The 15,069-nt window shown below is 50.6% G+C and overlaps 1 protein-coding gene and 1 long non-coding RNA gene across 3 annotated transcripts; both read right to left on the bottom strand.

Moving 5' to 3' along the window:
- Positions 1–1,365: 1,365 nt before the first annotated feature.
- LOC113885413 lies at positions 1,366–3,158 on the bottom strand. Its single transcript, XR_003509194.1, has 2 exons — positions 2,847–3,158; positions 1,366–1,936 (listed from the first exon to the last, which is right to left on the bottom strand). It is a non-coding gene; the product is annotated as an uncharacterized LOC113885413 (long non-coding RNA).
- Positions 3,159–6,479: 3,321 nt separating this feature from the next.
- Positions 6,480–9,583, bottom strand: FAM241B (family with sequence similarity 241 member B). 2 transcript variants are annotated; one of them, XM_027530731.1, is made up of 4 exons: positions 9,312–9,419; positions 8,208–8,323; positions 7,945–8,074; positions 6,480–7,277 (listed from the first exon to the last, which is right to left on the bottom strand). In XM_027530731.1, the coding sequence occupies exons 3-4, from the start codon at positions 8,035–8,037 to the stop codon at positions 7,008–7,010; spliced, it is 363 nt and encodes a 120-aa protein (XP_027386532.1). In that variant the 5' UTR covers positions 8,038–8,074; positions 8,208–8,323; positions 9,312–9,419; the 3' UTR covers positions 6,480–7,007. The 2 variants fall into 2 exon arrangements, with proteins under 2 accessions (XP_027386532.1, XP_027386531.1); XM_027530730.1 differs by lacking the exon at positions 8,208–8,323 and having other exon boundaries at positions 9,312–9,583.
- Positions 9,584–15,069: the final 5,486 nt, after the last annotated feature.

The following is a 15,069-nucleotide window of genomic DNA, read 5'->3' as shown; positions in this document are numbered from 1 at the left end:
GGATCAAGACAGGCCCCAAGGCCCTTGTTGACAGAGTCTCTTCCTGGGTGGCCTCAGTCACCCTGCACCCTCCCCTCCTATTCCCTAGGGCTCCCAGCCCAGGTCTGCTACCTCCCAACTGTGCAACCAGGTGTGAGTTGCTTTAAACTATCCAAGCCCCAGAGTTACCATCTGTGAAAAGGGAGAGACGTCTTTTTTTCCTTTGTGGGAGGATGAAATGGGACAAGGCTCCTACACCAGGATGAGACCACAGTAAATTAATTCTAATGAAATTGCATACACTCTATGCCAGAAACCCAAGTTCTGCTAGTACTGAAATGCAAGGCAATTGTAAGCCTGGTCTGGTTGAGCCCAGCACTCACCTAGGGCAGAAAGAGGATGATTTGATGGTGGGATGGAAGTCATGCTCCTGCACAAATATTCCACCAGGTGGCACCATGGTATAACATTCACAGCCCTTCAGGCCAACAAGCCAAGATTGCTGGGGTCTCCAGGGTCTACCCTGCACAAGAGGAACAGGACTTCATTAGCCAAGTCAGAGCTAAAGAAAGTCTGAAGCTGTATCATTCTTCACAGCTTCCCTCCATCTCCTTCACCTAGATCTTCATCAAAAGTGTGGTGGGAAGACAGTGGGGCAACAGGGACAGTGACAATGGCAATGCCAAGCCATGCCAGCTGCAAAGTTCATTAAGCATCTCCTATGGGAAAGGCTCTGTGGCAGGGACTGTCGAGTTTTAGAGCGGAGAAGGGCCTTCGAGGAAACCCACCCGTGCCGCTTCGTTTTTCCAGGATGGGAGGCCAGCAGAGGGTAATGCCTGTCTGTCAGAGGTGGTAGAGGCCAGTCAGGCTCACCTTGGGGTTCAGCATGACACAGGACAATGGGTTTCAGGTGAAGCCTCCACAGGTGAGGGAAAAGCCAGGGGGAGACAGGAAAGTCACTCCATCCAGCTGCAAAGGGGACTGAGGAGACCAACTGGGTGTGACTTTCTAGGCTATTACTGCCTCACTCTCTCCTGGCACACAGAACACCCTCCCTGACTGTCTGCTGAATGGACTGCCCTCCTGGGACAAAGATTAAACCATCCTGGGGACTTCTTCCTCCAGCCCTGAAGAAGGGGGCATTTCTGTCAGGGCCCCCATATTTCAGAGAAGCACCCCATGGAGTAGTTCAAGGTCAGAGCTACAAGGCCCTTGGGCGTCAACTAGGTCAACCCCCTGTGGTACAGGTGACTCCCAGGAGGGCAGCAGAGAGTCAACAACTCACTCCAGTACCAAAACTCAACAAAATGAAGCAGCTTTCTACGCACTAATATGACATGTGTCCAGGATATACTGTTAAATTTAAAAGTAAGAGAAGAAAACAGATTTAATTTTCCATTATTTATATTTAAAAAGAAGACAAAATTAATATGTTTGTGTTTGCACATATTTGCATAAATAAGTTCTGGAAGGATTTAAAAGATGCTAAGAACAGTAGTTAGAGGATGAAGTGGGGAATGGATGGATGGATGAGGAGGAGGAAGGAAGGAGACTTTGCCCGTATGCATCTGTCCATTGCCTGGTCTTTGAACCATGCAAACGAATTGTTTTTCAGACTAAATTTTTAAAACATTCTTATGGCTGATTCACATTGTTGTATGGCAGAAACCAACAAAAAATGTAAAGCAATTATCCTCCAATTTAAAAACACTTTTAAATAGCCTGCCCAAGATCATACAATGCTTCCCACAGTTGTAGGATACTTTCACGTGGCAGGGTATGAAATGATTTGTGGTTCACAAGATGATGGTAAGTAATTCACAAACACAGCACTGAGTCCTTCCATGAGAAAGCCATTCCCTTTTCATTTCTCTTCATTCTTCTGAATCCATCAAGGGGAGCGTTTCAGCAAGATGCCAATGGGTCTGTAACACCTCTCCAAATCCTCATAAACCACCTTTTTAACAAAGAAAGCAGGTATCAGACGTAGAGCCTTGACCAACAGCAGTGGCTGCTAGCTAAATGGTGAAAATGGAATCATGTCATTTTCTCTACACTGAATTTACTTGTACTAATATTTATGAGGAATGGCAAGGAACATTGGCCTTCAATTTGCAATAGTACTACGAGTCTTCCTTTTCAAAATACTTTTAAGTAAAATTTGTGTTGCTCTAAAGAAAACTATTATGTAAACCCTAATGCCACCACTGTGTGAGCATGGTATTATCAAGTGCTAGCCTTGTGCCAAAAAGTGCTAAGTATTTCCCATGAATTTATATACTGATCCTCCCGCCAGCGGGAGGTGCAGATGAGGACATGGAGAGGCAGGGAGAACGTGGACCTTGCCCAAGGTCACTGGTTGACTGGACGTGGAGTTGGGAATTTGGCATCCAGCCCCCCGTAGGGCCCAGCACCGGAGGGACTAACGCAAGCAGCACAAGGAGGCGTGAGCCTTAAGCCTTGGTCCTCCCATGGTGGCACCCTGCTAGACAGGCTGCAAGCTTCTCTCTCCATCTAGCTTTGGGGGCACAGCCCTCTGCCCCTGTCACCCTCGCCTGTCCGATCCTTCAGGGACCCTACATGAGATAATCGGACTTCTCTCCTTGTCGGTTTGCAATGAAAACGTCGCATGCTCAGGAAAGCAGGGAAGAGGGTTGCACCCCATCCAGTGGCTGCGGCCCGGAGCTGGGAAGCTCTAGAGGCCCCCCAGCCAGGCAGCTCATCTAGAATCCTTCCACCCACCCTGTGCCCTCCGCCCTCACAGAACTGATCTGATGGTCACATGGATGCCAGCAGGTGGTAAGGCCTGTGACCACCCTGTCTCTCTCCTCTCTCTGGACCACAGCCCAGTCAGGGGCTGAACTTACCCACAACGCTCCATCAGAATCACCTGGGCGGCTTTGTTAGCGGCAGGTTCTGGGCCACACCCCTCAGCACATCTCAGAGTCTATGGTGAGGTCTGGGGATCTGCATTTGAAACAAGTCTAGACGTGTGGTCAAGACTGGGCTTGGCCTCAGTCTGAATCCTAGCTCTAACCACTGCTCACTTAGGGGTTGAAGTGAGGGGGGATCCTCGGGTGGATTAATATGTTCTCCAGTGTGCTCAGCCCTGGTGGCTCAGACAGCAAAGAATCAGCCTGCAATGCAGGAGACCTGGGTTTGATCCCTGGGTCGGGAAGATTCCCTGGAGAAGGAAATGGCAACCCACTCCAGTATTCTTGCCTGGAGAATCCCATGGACAGAGGAACCTGGTGGGCTACAGTCCACGGGGTCGCAGAGTCGGGCAGGACTGAAGCGACTCACACACACAGTGTGCTCAGCAGTGAAGGACAGCACTGACAGAACCAATGACATTCTGCTGACAAATGACACCGAGCACTTAGCACAGTGTCAGGCACGCAGCACATTCAGCAAATCCCTCCTGTCCTGACACGAGACACGTAACAAGGCCTCCGCTTAAGGAGCGAGAGAAGCAGCTGCATGTCTTCTCCAGCAGGGCGGAGAAGTGGGGCGGGTGGTGACACTGGTCATCAAAGCCCAGCACTGCCCCCAGCCGGCGGTTCTGGCTGCCTGGACGTGGTGACTGCTCTGGCTGAGCCCACTGCACTGGCTCAAGGGGCAGCATCTGAGGAGGAGCTGCAGGAGTTGGAGCATTCTCCCCCCATGCCCCCTGTCCATCTCCCTCACCCACTGCACCAAGCATGATCCCCAAGGCTCTAGGCAGCAGGAAGGACCCAGATCATTACCCCTCATTGGAGATGAGCAACAAGGCTCTAGAGGCTAAGTGAGCCGTCCAAGGTCACAGACCCACAAAGCAGAGCAGAGTCTGCAAACAAACAGGCTTCCTCCAGGGCCCAGCCATCCAGGGTGCGGGGCCTTCTCTGCCCTCATGGTCGGGCATCCCTGGGCAGAGGCTCTGACCACCAGAGCAGGGCTTTTCCCTTACCTCAGAGAGCTGGAGTCCTTGGTTGGAAAGCCTGGCTCCCTGCCTCTGTTAAATGGCCCAAGCAGAGGCCCAGAGCTGCCAACACTGTTTAGCTCTGTCTCAGGCTTGGTGTTTCTCCTGGGGAGATGGAGCTGTGGTCCCCACTTGCAGGCTAGCTGGTGGGTGGGGAGGGGTAGAGGGTGTAGAGCAAACGGCTTGGAACTTGTGGAAGGAAGGGCCCAAGAGGCCACTGGTGCTGGGAGATGGAGCGGCAACGGATGGTGGGGCCAGGAGCTCCTCACCAGACAGCCCCAACTAGGGGGTTGAAAAAGCCCCACGGGGGGACAATGGTTGTCTCCAGCCTCACAGAGGCAGCAGAGGGAATCCAGCTGTGGCTTCCGAGGCAGTCAGGCCACAAATCCAACCTGACATGGAAACACAGGGCTCGGAGGATTAGCCCTAGGGATTAGTAGAAACCTCCACTGAAATCTGCCCTCAAGGTGGCCCAGTCTGGGGGGTCCCATCATGTAGCAGGCAGAGTGGTGTGTCGGGGAGCAGAGGAGGAAACGGGTTTACCTGTTCAGCAAACCTCCAGCTAGGACGCCCACTAGGCCAAGGCAGCGCTCGGCCTCACTCGGCAGTCTGCATCTGGCCATCTCCACCTGCTTAGAACGCGCCTGCAGCACGATTTCTTGGTGGCGAGGGTTTACCAAAGGACCTCACACAGGAGACAGAGATGGCTTGTATTACTAGCAGCTCCAAAGGCTGCACAGCCCCAGGAGGCACCTTCTCTCCGCATACTGCCTCTACGAGGCTATTTTCAGACCCTGGACCTTGAGCAATGAGGCAGGACGTTGGTTAGCAATCCGCCTGGAGCCCACGGGGCACAGGGAAGGTGGGTTGAGGAAAGGAGGGTCAAGAGGGACCCCTGGGACCCCGGCCCACTTCAACCACAGCAGCTCTACTGGGTCTGTGTCTTGAGTGTTGAGCTCAAGCAGCAAACAGCCCTTCTTACTTCAACAACTCTCTTTTTTCAAATCCCCACTTCTTCCCTTAAGCTAGCTAACAAGTCCACAGAGATCAGGTGGGGGGGGGGGGGGCGTGCCACTGCCCCAGGGGCTGATGCCGGGGCTCCTCCCAACCCCCAACCTAGCGCTTGCCCGGTTGGCCTCCTTCCAGTGGGAGCAGGGAGGAGGGCCTGCCTTCTCTAAAGCACTCTCAATTCTCCTCCAAGGCTGCAGGCTTTGGGAATGGAAACTGAATTACAGAAAGACACAGTTCTCAGTCCTCCTGAATTTATGGACTCAGATTCATAGCCCTTCAAGGAATTTTATACGTTGAAGGTTCACTTAAGATTTATCTCTTCAGAGTTCTACAAGGCGAGAAGGCAAGGAAAGCTCAGCCCCAGAGAGAAGCACTGACGGGGAGGTTCAGGAGAGGGGAAGCTGTAGGGGTCGTCCCTCCCCCAGGGCTGCTGGGCTGGAGCCACTGGGGGCTGGGGGAGCAGGTGGCGGATGTGCCCCAGGAGGAGGTGCCCCAGGAGACAGCCAGGAGAGCAGCCAGGCCTGGGTACCCCCTCCCCTGCCCAGGCCCCAGAGGATCCACTGGGAGCTAGACTCCTAAATAAATAAATAAAGACACAGATGACCTTGAGAAGAAAGTCCTGTTTGAACAGCATAAAGCTCCCCCTGGGAGTGTCTGTGATAAAAGCCACCAGCCCCCTCCAGGGCACAGGGTTGGGGGGAGAGGGTTCTGTCCCTCATAGCACACAGGCTCTCAGCAGGGACAGGAACCATCTCCCCCTCTCCCCAAGTCTCCCCCACATACACCCCATGGTCTGCTGCCCCGACCCCGGCTTTCAAGAAGCACCTCCCAAACCTGCCTTCCTCCCCCACACCACCAGACCCAGAAGGAGGACCCTAAATGAAGGGTGACAAGTCTGGTCCCCGGGTACGGGGAGCCCTCAAGCTCACCCAGCCTCTCTCTGACCTCTCAGCCCACTGCAGGCCCAGAGGCCCGAGGCATCCAGTGCCACCCCGGCCCCCCAGCAGGGCCTCCACACAGACCCAGGGCTCAACCAGCCAGAGTTCAAGGCCGCTACTCACCAAAAGCCGGGCACCCTCACCCTACATGCACCGACTGGTCAGTGCCAAGACCTCTGCTTTCTGAGGAGAGTGTCCCGAGGTTAGAGGCTGTGAGAGCCTTGGGAGGCTGAGGGAGGGCTGAACAGCCTCTGGTCCGAGCCCCAGGGCCAGGGAGACCTGCACCCCAGCTGTCCTGACACAGAGCCTCACTGGCTGTTCTTGTCAGAGGACCTGCCCCACACCACCCCACCCCCAACAAGGCCAACATCTAAGAGTGAGCCAGTTATCTACGCATCAGTCAAAGGGCCCAACTCCAGGCTTTACCTGGCCCACTGCCCCTGCTCTCAGAGGCTGCAGGGAAAAGGCTGGAAACCACCCTGCAAGGTCAATGCCCCCCTCTGCCCATTTCACCAGCCCCAGCCACTCCCAAACCACCCTCACCACGTCTTCCAGATCTCCATGCAGCCGTACTATGCATGTCTTTACGTGGACACACTTTTACTTAAATTTCTTTATTGAAAATGCCACCACAATACGTAGAATACCAGTACCACGTGTCATAAATAAAAGGTAGCCAATAAAAATATACCATTAAAATGGAACAGAGCTATAAAAGTCTGGAAACTTTTCCCACTAAGCCCAGGCCTGCTCCCTAGTAACGGGGAAGCCAGCCCGTGTTCTGGGCATGAGAACACATTGGCACCTAGAGGAGACTTTCTTCTTGGCATAAAAGGATTGGAAGAGAATTGGAAAGAGAATCCCTCTCTTACTGTGACTTTGTGCTTAATGTCTGACACTAGCTAAACGTGTCTCAAGGGAATGAAGTGGGGATCACCCGATCCTTTGGGAATGTTGGACTAGAGGCTCCCTCTGCCTCTTGCGTAACACGATGTGCACACAAGGCTCTCTGAGCGCACCCTCAAGGCACCGGTGTGGAGCTCCTCCCCACGTGCCTGCTCTCACACCAAGGCCCCGCAGCTCCCTCTCCCACACACCTGCCCCCCAGCAGCCCCTGGAGGTCACCGCTGACTCAGGTGGGACACCAGGTAGACGAGGCCCACCAGCAGGAGCCCGCGCACGCCGAGCATCATGAGCAGGAACAGCAGCAGGATGGAGGTCACCGGCTCCACGGCGTGGTTGCCCAGATGCCACTGTGGGAAGCCCATATTCACCAGCTGCCGGTTGAGGTCATTGAAGGGGGACTGAGCAGCACCCAGCCTGGCGCCTGCCTGCTGCTGGCGGGGGCCGGGACCCCCCAGGGAGGCACCGTGGCCCCTATTGAGAAAGCTCTGTGAGGTGAAGACAGAGAGAGACGAATGAATCCAGAGAAAGCTTCCCTGGAGTTGAGGCATTGGAGGCAGGAGGATGCCTGCCCTCCCCTAAGACCACCTGGGGCCACACCCTCCTTTCTCAGCAATTCCCAAATGCTACTCATACGAAGCCCAACCACTGAGTCACAAGCTCTCAGAGCATAGAAAATGCCAATCCATGTTCCCTACGTCACGTGAGAGAGGAAGGAGGCAACAGGGTAAGACTACAGGGTGTGGCTTCTGGGAGGACATTTTCAACCTCCTCCTTCCTTCTTTTCAACCCCTCATCATGCGGCCATGGGCTCATCTTCTCCACTTATTCTCCAGCTTCTCTCTCATCCAACAGACTCTAAAAGATGCTGGCTCCAGTAGGGGTTGCTGACCAGACTAAGGGAGAGAGCTCTTGGGTTTGAAGTCTGGGAAGGCTGCCTGGAGGAAGGAGAGCTGGGGAGGCAGGAGGCTGAGAAATAAATCTACTGGGGTTTTCCCCAAGCCTTAAACCCCCAGGCTGCCCATCCCTGCTCTCTATAAACAGGGCTTCAGTAGAAAAGGTTAATCACCAGCAAGGGAGCCTCTGGGAGCGAAGAAGTAACTGGTACATTGGACAGGAGACCAGCTGCTCTCATCCACAGGGCTGGGTGCCTACCTGTCGAGGAGTACTACTGCGTGGCTGGGTAGTATTCCTCACGCGGGGGTCATCATCCTGCACAATCTCCCCATTGGCCAAGATCCGAACCATCCTTCCAGGCTGCACCTTTCCCCAGGCCTCAAAACACCTGAAGGAAAACATTCACCAAAGAGATGCTTGCTTTCAGTGGGAAAAACTGCGATTCTGGGTGCTCACATTGGTGACCCAGGCTGAGCAGATGGTGTGTCTAGCTAATAAAAAGAAGAGAAACAAATACTCACTGTTTGAAAGAGCCCACTAGGAAAACTATCAAAAGGACCCTTGGAGGGACTTCCCTGACAGCCCAGTGGTTAAGACTCCTCACCCCAGTGTAGGGGCACGTGTAAGTTCCCAGTTGCTGCAGGGCCAAAAAAAAAAAAAGATCCTTGGAGAAGGAAGTTTTATTATTAATCACCACCGCCAGCAACAAAGGAGATGACAACTCTTGCTCATCAAGTCCACCAAGGCTCATCTCACTCACACCTCCCAACAATCTTGTAGGGCTGCTACAGCTAGCGACCCAGAGGGGCTTACCTCACTCACCTAGGACCACCCATACATGGGCAGCAGAGAAAGAGCATGAAACGAAGAACTCTGGCCCAAGGTCCCTCTCTGTTACTAAGTGTGGAGTTCAGTGTCTCCATTTCCCTTCCGTTAAGCAATGGTCCAGTGTGCTGTTCTTCGGGGAGATGCTAGGGACTCAGGCCTTCTGCCCGCAGGAGACAGGGCCCACTTCAGAGCTGCTTTCCTGCAAAGGGCTTACCCTCAGCAGCCCCTCACCTCTCAGGTAACACCAGGAGGGCGGGGCCAGCCTTCCCGAAATACAGGACGGGGGTGCTGCTGCGGATCTGGGAGGGGAAGGGAGAAAAGGAGGGGGAAGGGCCCCAAGGGAGTCCATGGCTGGAGGTGGGGGTCCTTCCACGCTTCTCCCCGAATCTGGGTCAAGGCCATTATTTTTCAGAATATGAGCCACAGTTTTCGTCTAAATTTTCAAAAGCACTCGTGACACACACGCCAAAAGGGGTTAAGAGCCCTTTTCCCTTGCCCAAGGCATGGACAGGCGGATCCCCTTTTCGAAGCCTGCTGGCCCCTGCAAATAACCAAGAGGGTCCAAGGTCCTCCGCAGTCCCTTTGTGCCTTGCCATCCCGCCCCGCTGGGTGGGCTGAGGGTGCGGTGGGCCCTTCCAGCACTGAGGGAGGTGGGGGTGGGGAACGGGGGTGGCAGGGCGCGCTGCCGGGGTGGGAGGGGCCGCTGCCCGGGCAGCCGAGCCCGACTCCGAGACCAGGCCCAGGGGAAGGGAGGAGTGCACCCTCGCTCCCCCGCGCCCAGGGTCTCGAACACTCACCTGCGGGCGCGGCTCCCGGGCCTCGGTGGCGTCCACTCCCCGCGGCTCCCAGGCCGCTTCCTCCCACCTGACCTCACAGGAAGCGCGCGCCGCAGCCGCACTGCCCCGCAGGTGGCGCGGCAGCTCCCTCTGTAGGCCTCTGGGGGAACTGCAGCTGCCGGGACCCAGGCGGCGCAAGAAGCGGGAGGAGGGAGGCACACCCGGCAGAAGTGGAACTGAGAGAGGACCCGGTGCACCTCAGGGCTGGGAGAGAGGGAGTGCAGAGGAAGAAGGAAAGCAAAGGGAAGGGAGAAGAGGAGGAGGAAAAACTAGGATGTGGGGGAGCCTCTGACCTGGCTGGCACAGGCTCAGCCCGCCGCTATGAGTTGCTGAGCCTTTAAGTAGGACCCACCCCTTTAAGTAGGACCCACCCCTGCCCTCAAGGAAGTCCAACCCCACTTCCAGTGCGGAACTTCTGGAAGTGAAACGCAAAGGAGAAAGTGAAGTGAAAGTCGCTTAGTCGTGTCCGACTCTTTGCGATCCCATGGACTATACGCTCCATGGAATTCTCCAGACCAGAATACTGGAGGGGGTAGCCTTTCCCTTTTCCAGGGGATCTTCCCAACCCAGGGATCGAACCCAGGTCTTCCGTATTACGGGCGGATTCTTTACCAGTTGAGGCACAAAGGAAGCCTAAGAATATTGGAGTGGGTAGCCTATCCCGTCTACAGCAGATCTTCCCAATCCAGGAATCAAACCGGGGTCTCGAATTGCAGGCGGATTCTTTACCAACTGAGTTATCAGGGAAGCCCTGACAAAGGAGAAAAGAGAAAATATATCTATCTGAATGCAGAGCTCCAAAGAACAGCAAGGAGAGATAAGAAAGCCTTCCTCGGTAATCAATGCAAAAAAATAGAGGAAAACAATAGAATAGGAAAGATTAGAGATCTCTTCAAGAAAATTAGAGATACCAAGGGAACATTTCATATAAAGATGGGCACCATAAAGGACCGAAATGGTATGGACCTAACAGAAGCAGAAGATATTAAGAAGAGGTGGCAAGAATACACAGATCAGATCAGATCAGATCAGTCGCTCAGTCGTGTCCGACTCTTTGCGACCCCATGAATCGCAGCACGCCAGGCCTCCCTGTCCATCACCAACTCTCGGAGTTCACTCAGACTCATGTCCATCGAGTCAGTGATGCCATCGAACCATCTCATCCTCTGTGGTCCTCTTCCCCTTCTGCCCCCAATCCCTCCCAGCGTCAGAGTCTTTTCCAATGAGTCAGCTCTTCGCATAAGGTGGCTAAAGTACTGGAGTTTCAGCTTTAGCATCATTCCCTCCAAAGAAATCCCAGGGCTGATCTCCTTCAGAATGGACTGGTTGGATCTCCTTGCAGTCCAAGGGACTCTCAAGAGTCTTCTCCAACACCACAGTTCAAAAGCATCAATTCTTTGGTGCTCAGCCTTCTTCACAGTCCAACTCTCACATCCATACATGACCACAGGAAAAACCATAGCCTTGACTAGCCGGACCTTTGTTGGCAAATTAATGTCTCTGCTTTTGAATATGCTATCTAAGTTGGTCATAACTTTCCTTCCAAGGAGTAAGTGTCTTTTAATTTCATGGCTGCAGTCACCATTTGTAGTGATTTTGGAGCCCAGAAAAATAAAGTCTGACACTGTTTCCACTGTTGCCCCATCTTAAGTGGTGGGACCGGATGCCATGATCTTCGTTTTCTGAATGTTGAGCTTTAAGCCAACTTCTTCACTCTCCACCTTCACTTTCATCAAGAGGCTTTTTAGTTCCTCTTCACTTTCTGCCATAAGGGTGGTGTCATCTGCATATCTGAGATTATAAGAACTGTACAAAAAAGATCATCATGACCCAGATAACCACGATGGTGTGATCACTCACCTAGAGCCAGACAACCTGGAGTGTGAAGTCAAGTGGGCCTTAGGAAGCATCACTACAGACAAATCTAGTGGAGGTGATGAAATTCCAGCTGAGCTATTTAAAATCCTAAAAGATGGTGCAGTTAAAGTGCTGTACCCAATATGCCAGCAAATTTGGAAAACTCAGCAGTGGCCACACAACTGGAAAAGATCAGTTTTCATTCCAATCCCAAAGAAGGGCAATGCCAATGAATGTTCAAACTACCACACAATTGCACTCATCTCACATGCTAGCAAAGTAATGCTCAGAATTCTTCAACAGTACATGAACGGAGAACTTCCAGATGTTGAAGCTGGATTTAGAAAAGGCAGAGGAATCAGAGATCAAATTGCCAACGTCTGATGGATCATAGCAAGTTCCAGAAAAAGCAAAAGAGTTCCAGAAAAACATCATTTCTGCTTCATTGACTGTGCTAAACCTTTTGACTGTGGATCATAACAAACTGTGGAAAATTCATAAAGAGTGGGAATACCAGACCACCTTACCTGCCTCCTGAGACATCTGTATGCAGGTCAAGAAGCAACAGTTAGAACCAGACATGGAACAACAGACTGGTTCAAAATTGGGAAAGGAGTATGACAAGGCTGTATATTGTCACTTTGCTTATATAATTTATATGCAGATGGACTGGATGAAGCACAAGCTGGAATCAAGATTGCTGGGAGAATTATCAATAACTTCAGATATGCTGATGACACCACCCTTGTGGCAGAAAGCAAAGAGGAAGTAAAGAGCCTCTTGATGAAGGTGAAAGAGGAGAGTGAAAAGGCTGCTTAAAACTCAACATTTAAAAAAACTGAGATCATGGCATCTGGTCCCATCAGTTCATGGCAAGTAGCTGGGTAAACAGTGACAGACTTTATTTTCTTGGGCTCCAAAATCACTACAGATGGTGACTACAGCCATGAAATTAAAAGATGCTTGCTTCTTGGAAGAAAAACCGACAAACCTGGACGGTATATTAAAAAGCAGAGACATCACTTTGCTGACAAAGATTCATCTAGTCAAAGCTATGGTTTTTCCCCATAGTCATGTATATCCATGGTCCAAGAGTTGGACCATAAGGAAAGCTGAGCACTGAAAAATTGATGCTTTTGAACTCTGGTGTTGGAGAAGACTCTTGAGAGTCATTTGGACAACAAGAAGGTCAAACCAGTCAATCATAAAAGAAATCAACCCTGAATATTCATTGGAAGGACTGATGCTGAAGCTGAAGCTCCAATACTGGCCACCTGATGTGAAGAACTGACTCATTAGAAAAGACCCTGATGCTGAGAAAGATCGAAGGCAGGAGGAGAAGGGGACAACAGAGGATGAGATAGTTGGATGACATCACTGACTCAATGGACAAGAGTTTGAGCAAGCTCTGTAAGTTGGTGATGAACAGGGAAGCCTGGTGTGCTGCAATCCCAGGGGTCACAAAGAGTCGGACATGACTGAGCAACTGAACTGAACGGCCCTGCCCTCAAGGAATTCCAACCCCACTTCCAGTGTGGAACTCCCCAGTGGGGAAGACGAGGCATGAAACGCAGGACAAGTGCAACTAACTGTAATGTGAAGGAAGAAGGCAGGCTTCCTAGAGGAGGTGGTCTTTGAACTGGAACCAGAACGGTAGATAGGATCTTACCTGCCGGGCAAATAGGGAAGGGAACCTGGCAACCTCTGCCTCTTTCCCAATGTTTTCAATCCCTGCCCAGCCTAAGCTTCTCCCAGTGGACCTGTTCACCAGTGGGAGGCAGTGAACTCTGCAGTCCACAAGGTGAGTCAGACTCTGGCAAGCTACTGAACTGCTCAGTTGCCTTATCTGCAAAATGGGGCTAATCAGAGCAGTTGCCTTCAGTATTGCTGTGAAGATTAAGAAGGGTTTAATTAAGGTTAGTTAAGAAGATTAAGAATTGAGAGTCTCTGGCACATGGCAAGTGTTATAACCATTTGTTGTGATTATCAATCAGTAGACGTTTCTGGGAGCAGATGTATATAGTGTTAGTCATTCAGTCTTCTCTGACTCTTTATGAACCCCATGAACTGTAGCCCTCCAGGTTCCTCTGTCCATGGAGTTCTCCAGGCAAGAATACTGGAGTGGGTTGCCATTTCTGGGAGCAGATATATATAAGGACATATATAAGGACCTAGGTGCTCATTGGCCCCTAGGTGGAGTAAGAGAAAGATTGAGACTTAGACCTTGCTTCAAGGGCTCATCGTCTGTCAATATGGTTTAATTATTTGATTATGAAAACTTATCACGGGACTTCCTGATAGTCCAGTGCTTAAGATTTCACCTTCCAATGCAGGAGGTGAGGGTTCGACCCCTGGTCAGGTAGCTAGGACCCTACATGCCTCATGGCTAAAAAACCAAACAAAACAGAAGCAATATTGTAACAAATTCAATAAAGACTTTAAAAATCTTTAAGAAAAAAGAAAACTTAGTAAAAAATGTTGAGCAGGCCCCCCAATATCTGTATATTATTTGTGTATTATTTATTTGTTTATAAGTTATACATGTGTGCTGTGAGAGCAGATTGGTATTATTGATAAAATGTGGATGCTAGAGCCAACCTGGATTGGAATCTTGGCACAGCTGCTTTCTGATGGTGTGATGGGCCAGTTACTCAACCTTTCTGGCCTCAGTTCCTTCGTCTGTAAAATGCATATAGTAACAGTACTCATTTTATCAAGCTTTTGTGAAGCATTCAGTGCTTGGTGTAAAGTGCTTAGATGAGAGCCTGGCCACAGTAAGTTCTCAGTAGTCACTGTCATCTCTACTGCTCCACTACATTAAGTCAATTGTAAAGCATGTACATTAGAAAAGAATGATATTTCTTTTTTTTTTTTTCTTTAAATTTTATTTAAAATAAAACAAGATTTTCCCCCCCTCTTCCCACTGCAATTATGAAATTATTTTGTTGAGTGTACTTTATTAAATGTCCATTTTAACTGTATACCCAGACTCCTTAGTAGACCCTTCCACACACACAGAGGGCATGCCTGTTAGGAGCTATTCTCTGGGAGCCTGTTGTGTTTCTGCCCTTTCTATGAGCACGGCAATGCCACCTTTTGTCTTGGACTTTTCCAGTCTATACTGTATCATGCACAGCCTTGAAAGACAAAGGTAGTGTGGTATTTGCCTAAGCAGAATGTATGTATGTTTGTTGTCCACTCTAACTAAGATGATGTCCTCTTGGGGGCAGATGCTGGGCAGGTTTCATATGTGGCCTTTCATAAAAGATTGGGGTTTCCTGAGCTTGGGACTCCTTTACTTTTTTTTTTTTTTTGTAGCTGCAACCATAGATGGTGTTTTTATTCCAGCAAATTTTAGAAACTATCACAGTATATCTGTATCTATAATATAAAATGATGAGATTATTAAATAGAATAATAATCAATCTATGATATTAACATATTTGAATACAGCTCTTCTAGCTCTGAAACCAGCCTCTTCTGTCTCCCTTGTTTCCTAGCTCTTTGTTTTTTTTTTTTTTTAATTTTTTCTTTATTTCTCATGTGTTCCCCATCCTGAACCCTCATTCAATATTTGAAATATTGAATGATATTTCAAATAAATATAAACTGAAATCCTAATACTTTCTTCCTACACTTTTAATGCAGGTGGATATAGCACATACATGGAAGGGGTGATCCCAAGGCAAGGTGCCCGATTGTCAGAGGTGGTCTGTGGATCTCAAAACTGTCTGCACATTGGAATTATCTGGGGTGTTTAAAAACAATCCTGATGCCTGAGTGCCACCTCAGAGATGACAATGCCATTGATATGGGATAGAACCTGAACATGAAGAGGTTTTTTTGGGGGGGGCGGGGGGGA

This window comes from Bos indicus x Bos taurus, chromosome 28 (assembly GCF_003369695.1).
Source record: "Bos indicus x Bos taurus breed Angus x Brahman F1 hybrid chromosome 28, Bos_hybrid_MaternalHap_v2.0, whole genome shotgun sequence".
NCBI lineage: Eukaryota > Metazoa > Chordata > Mammalia > Artiodactyla > Bovidae > Bos > Bos indicus x Bos taurus.
The sequence above is the reverse complement of the archived record's forward strand: the minus strand, read 5'-3'. Positions and strand labels throughout refer to the sequence as shown.

Coding starts and splice junctions, on each gene's coding strand:
- FAM241B (XM_027530730.1), bottom strand. CDS start 8,037: ATGGTTCGGATCTTGGCCAATGGGGAGATTGTGCAGGATGATGACCCC. Junction 7,278..7,944: donor GCAGTAGTACTCCTCGACAG/GTAGGCACCCAG, acceptor TTCACCTCACAG/AGCTTTCTCAATAGGGGCCA.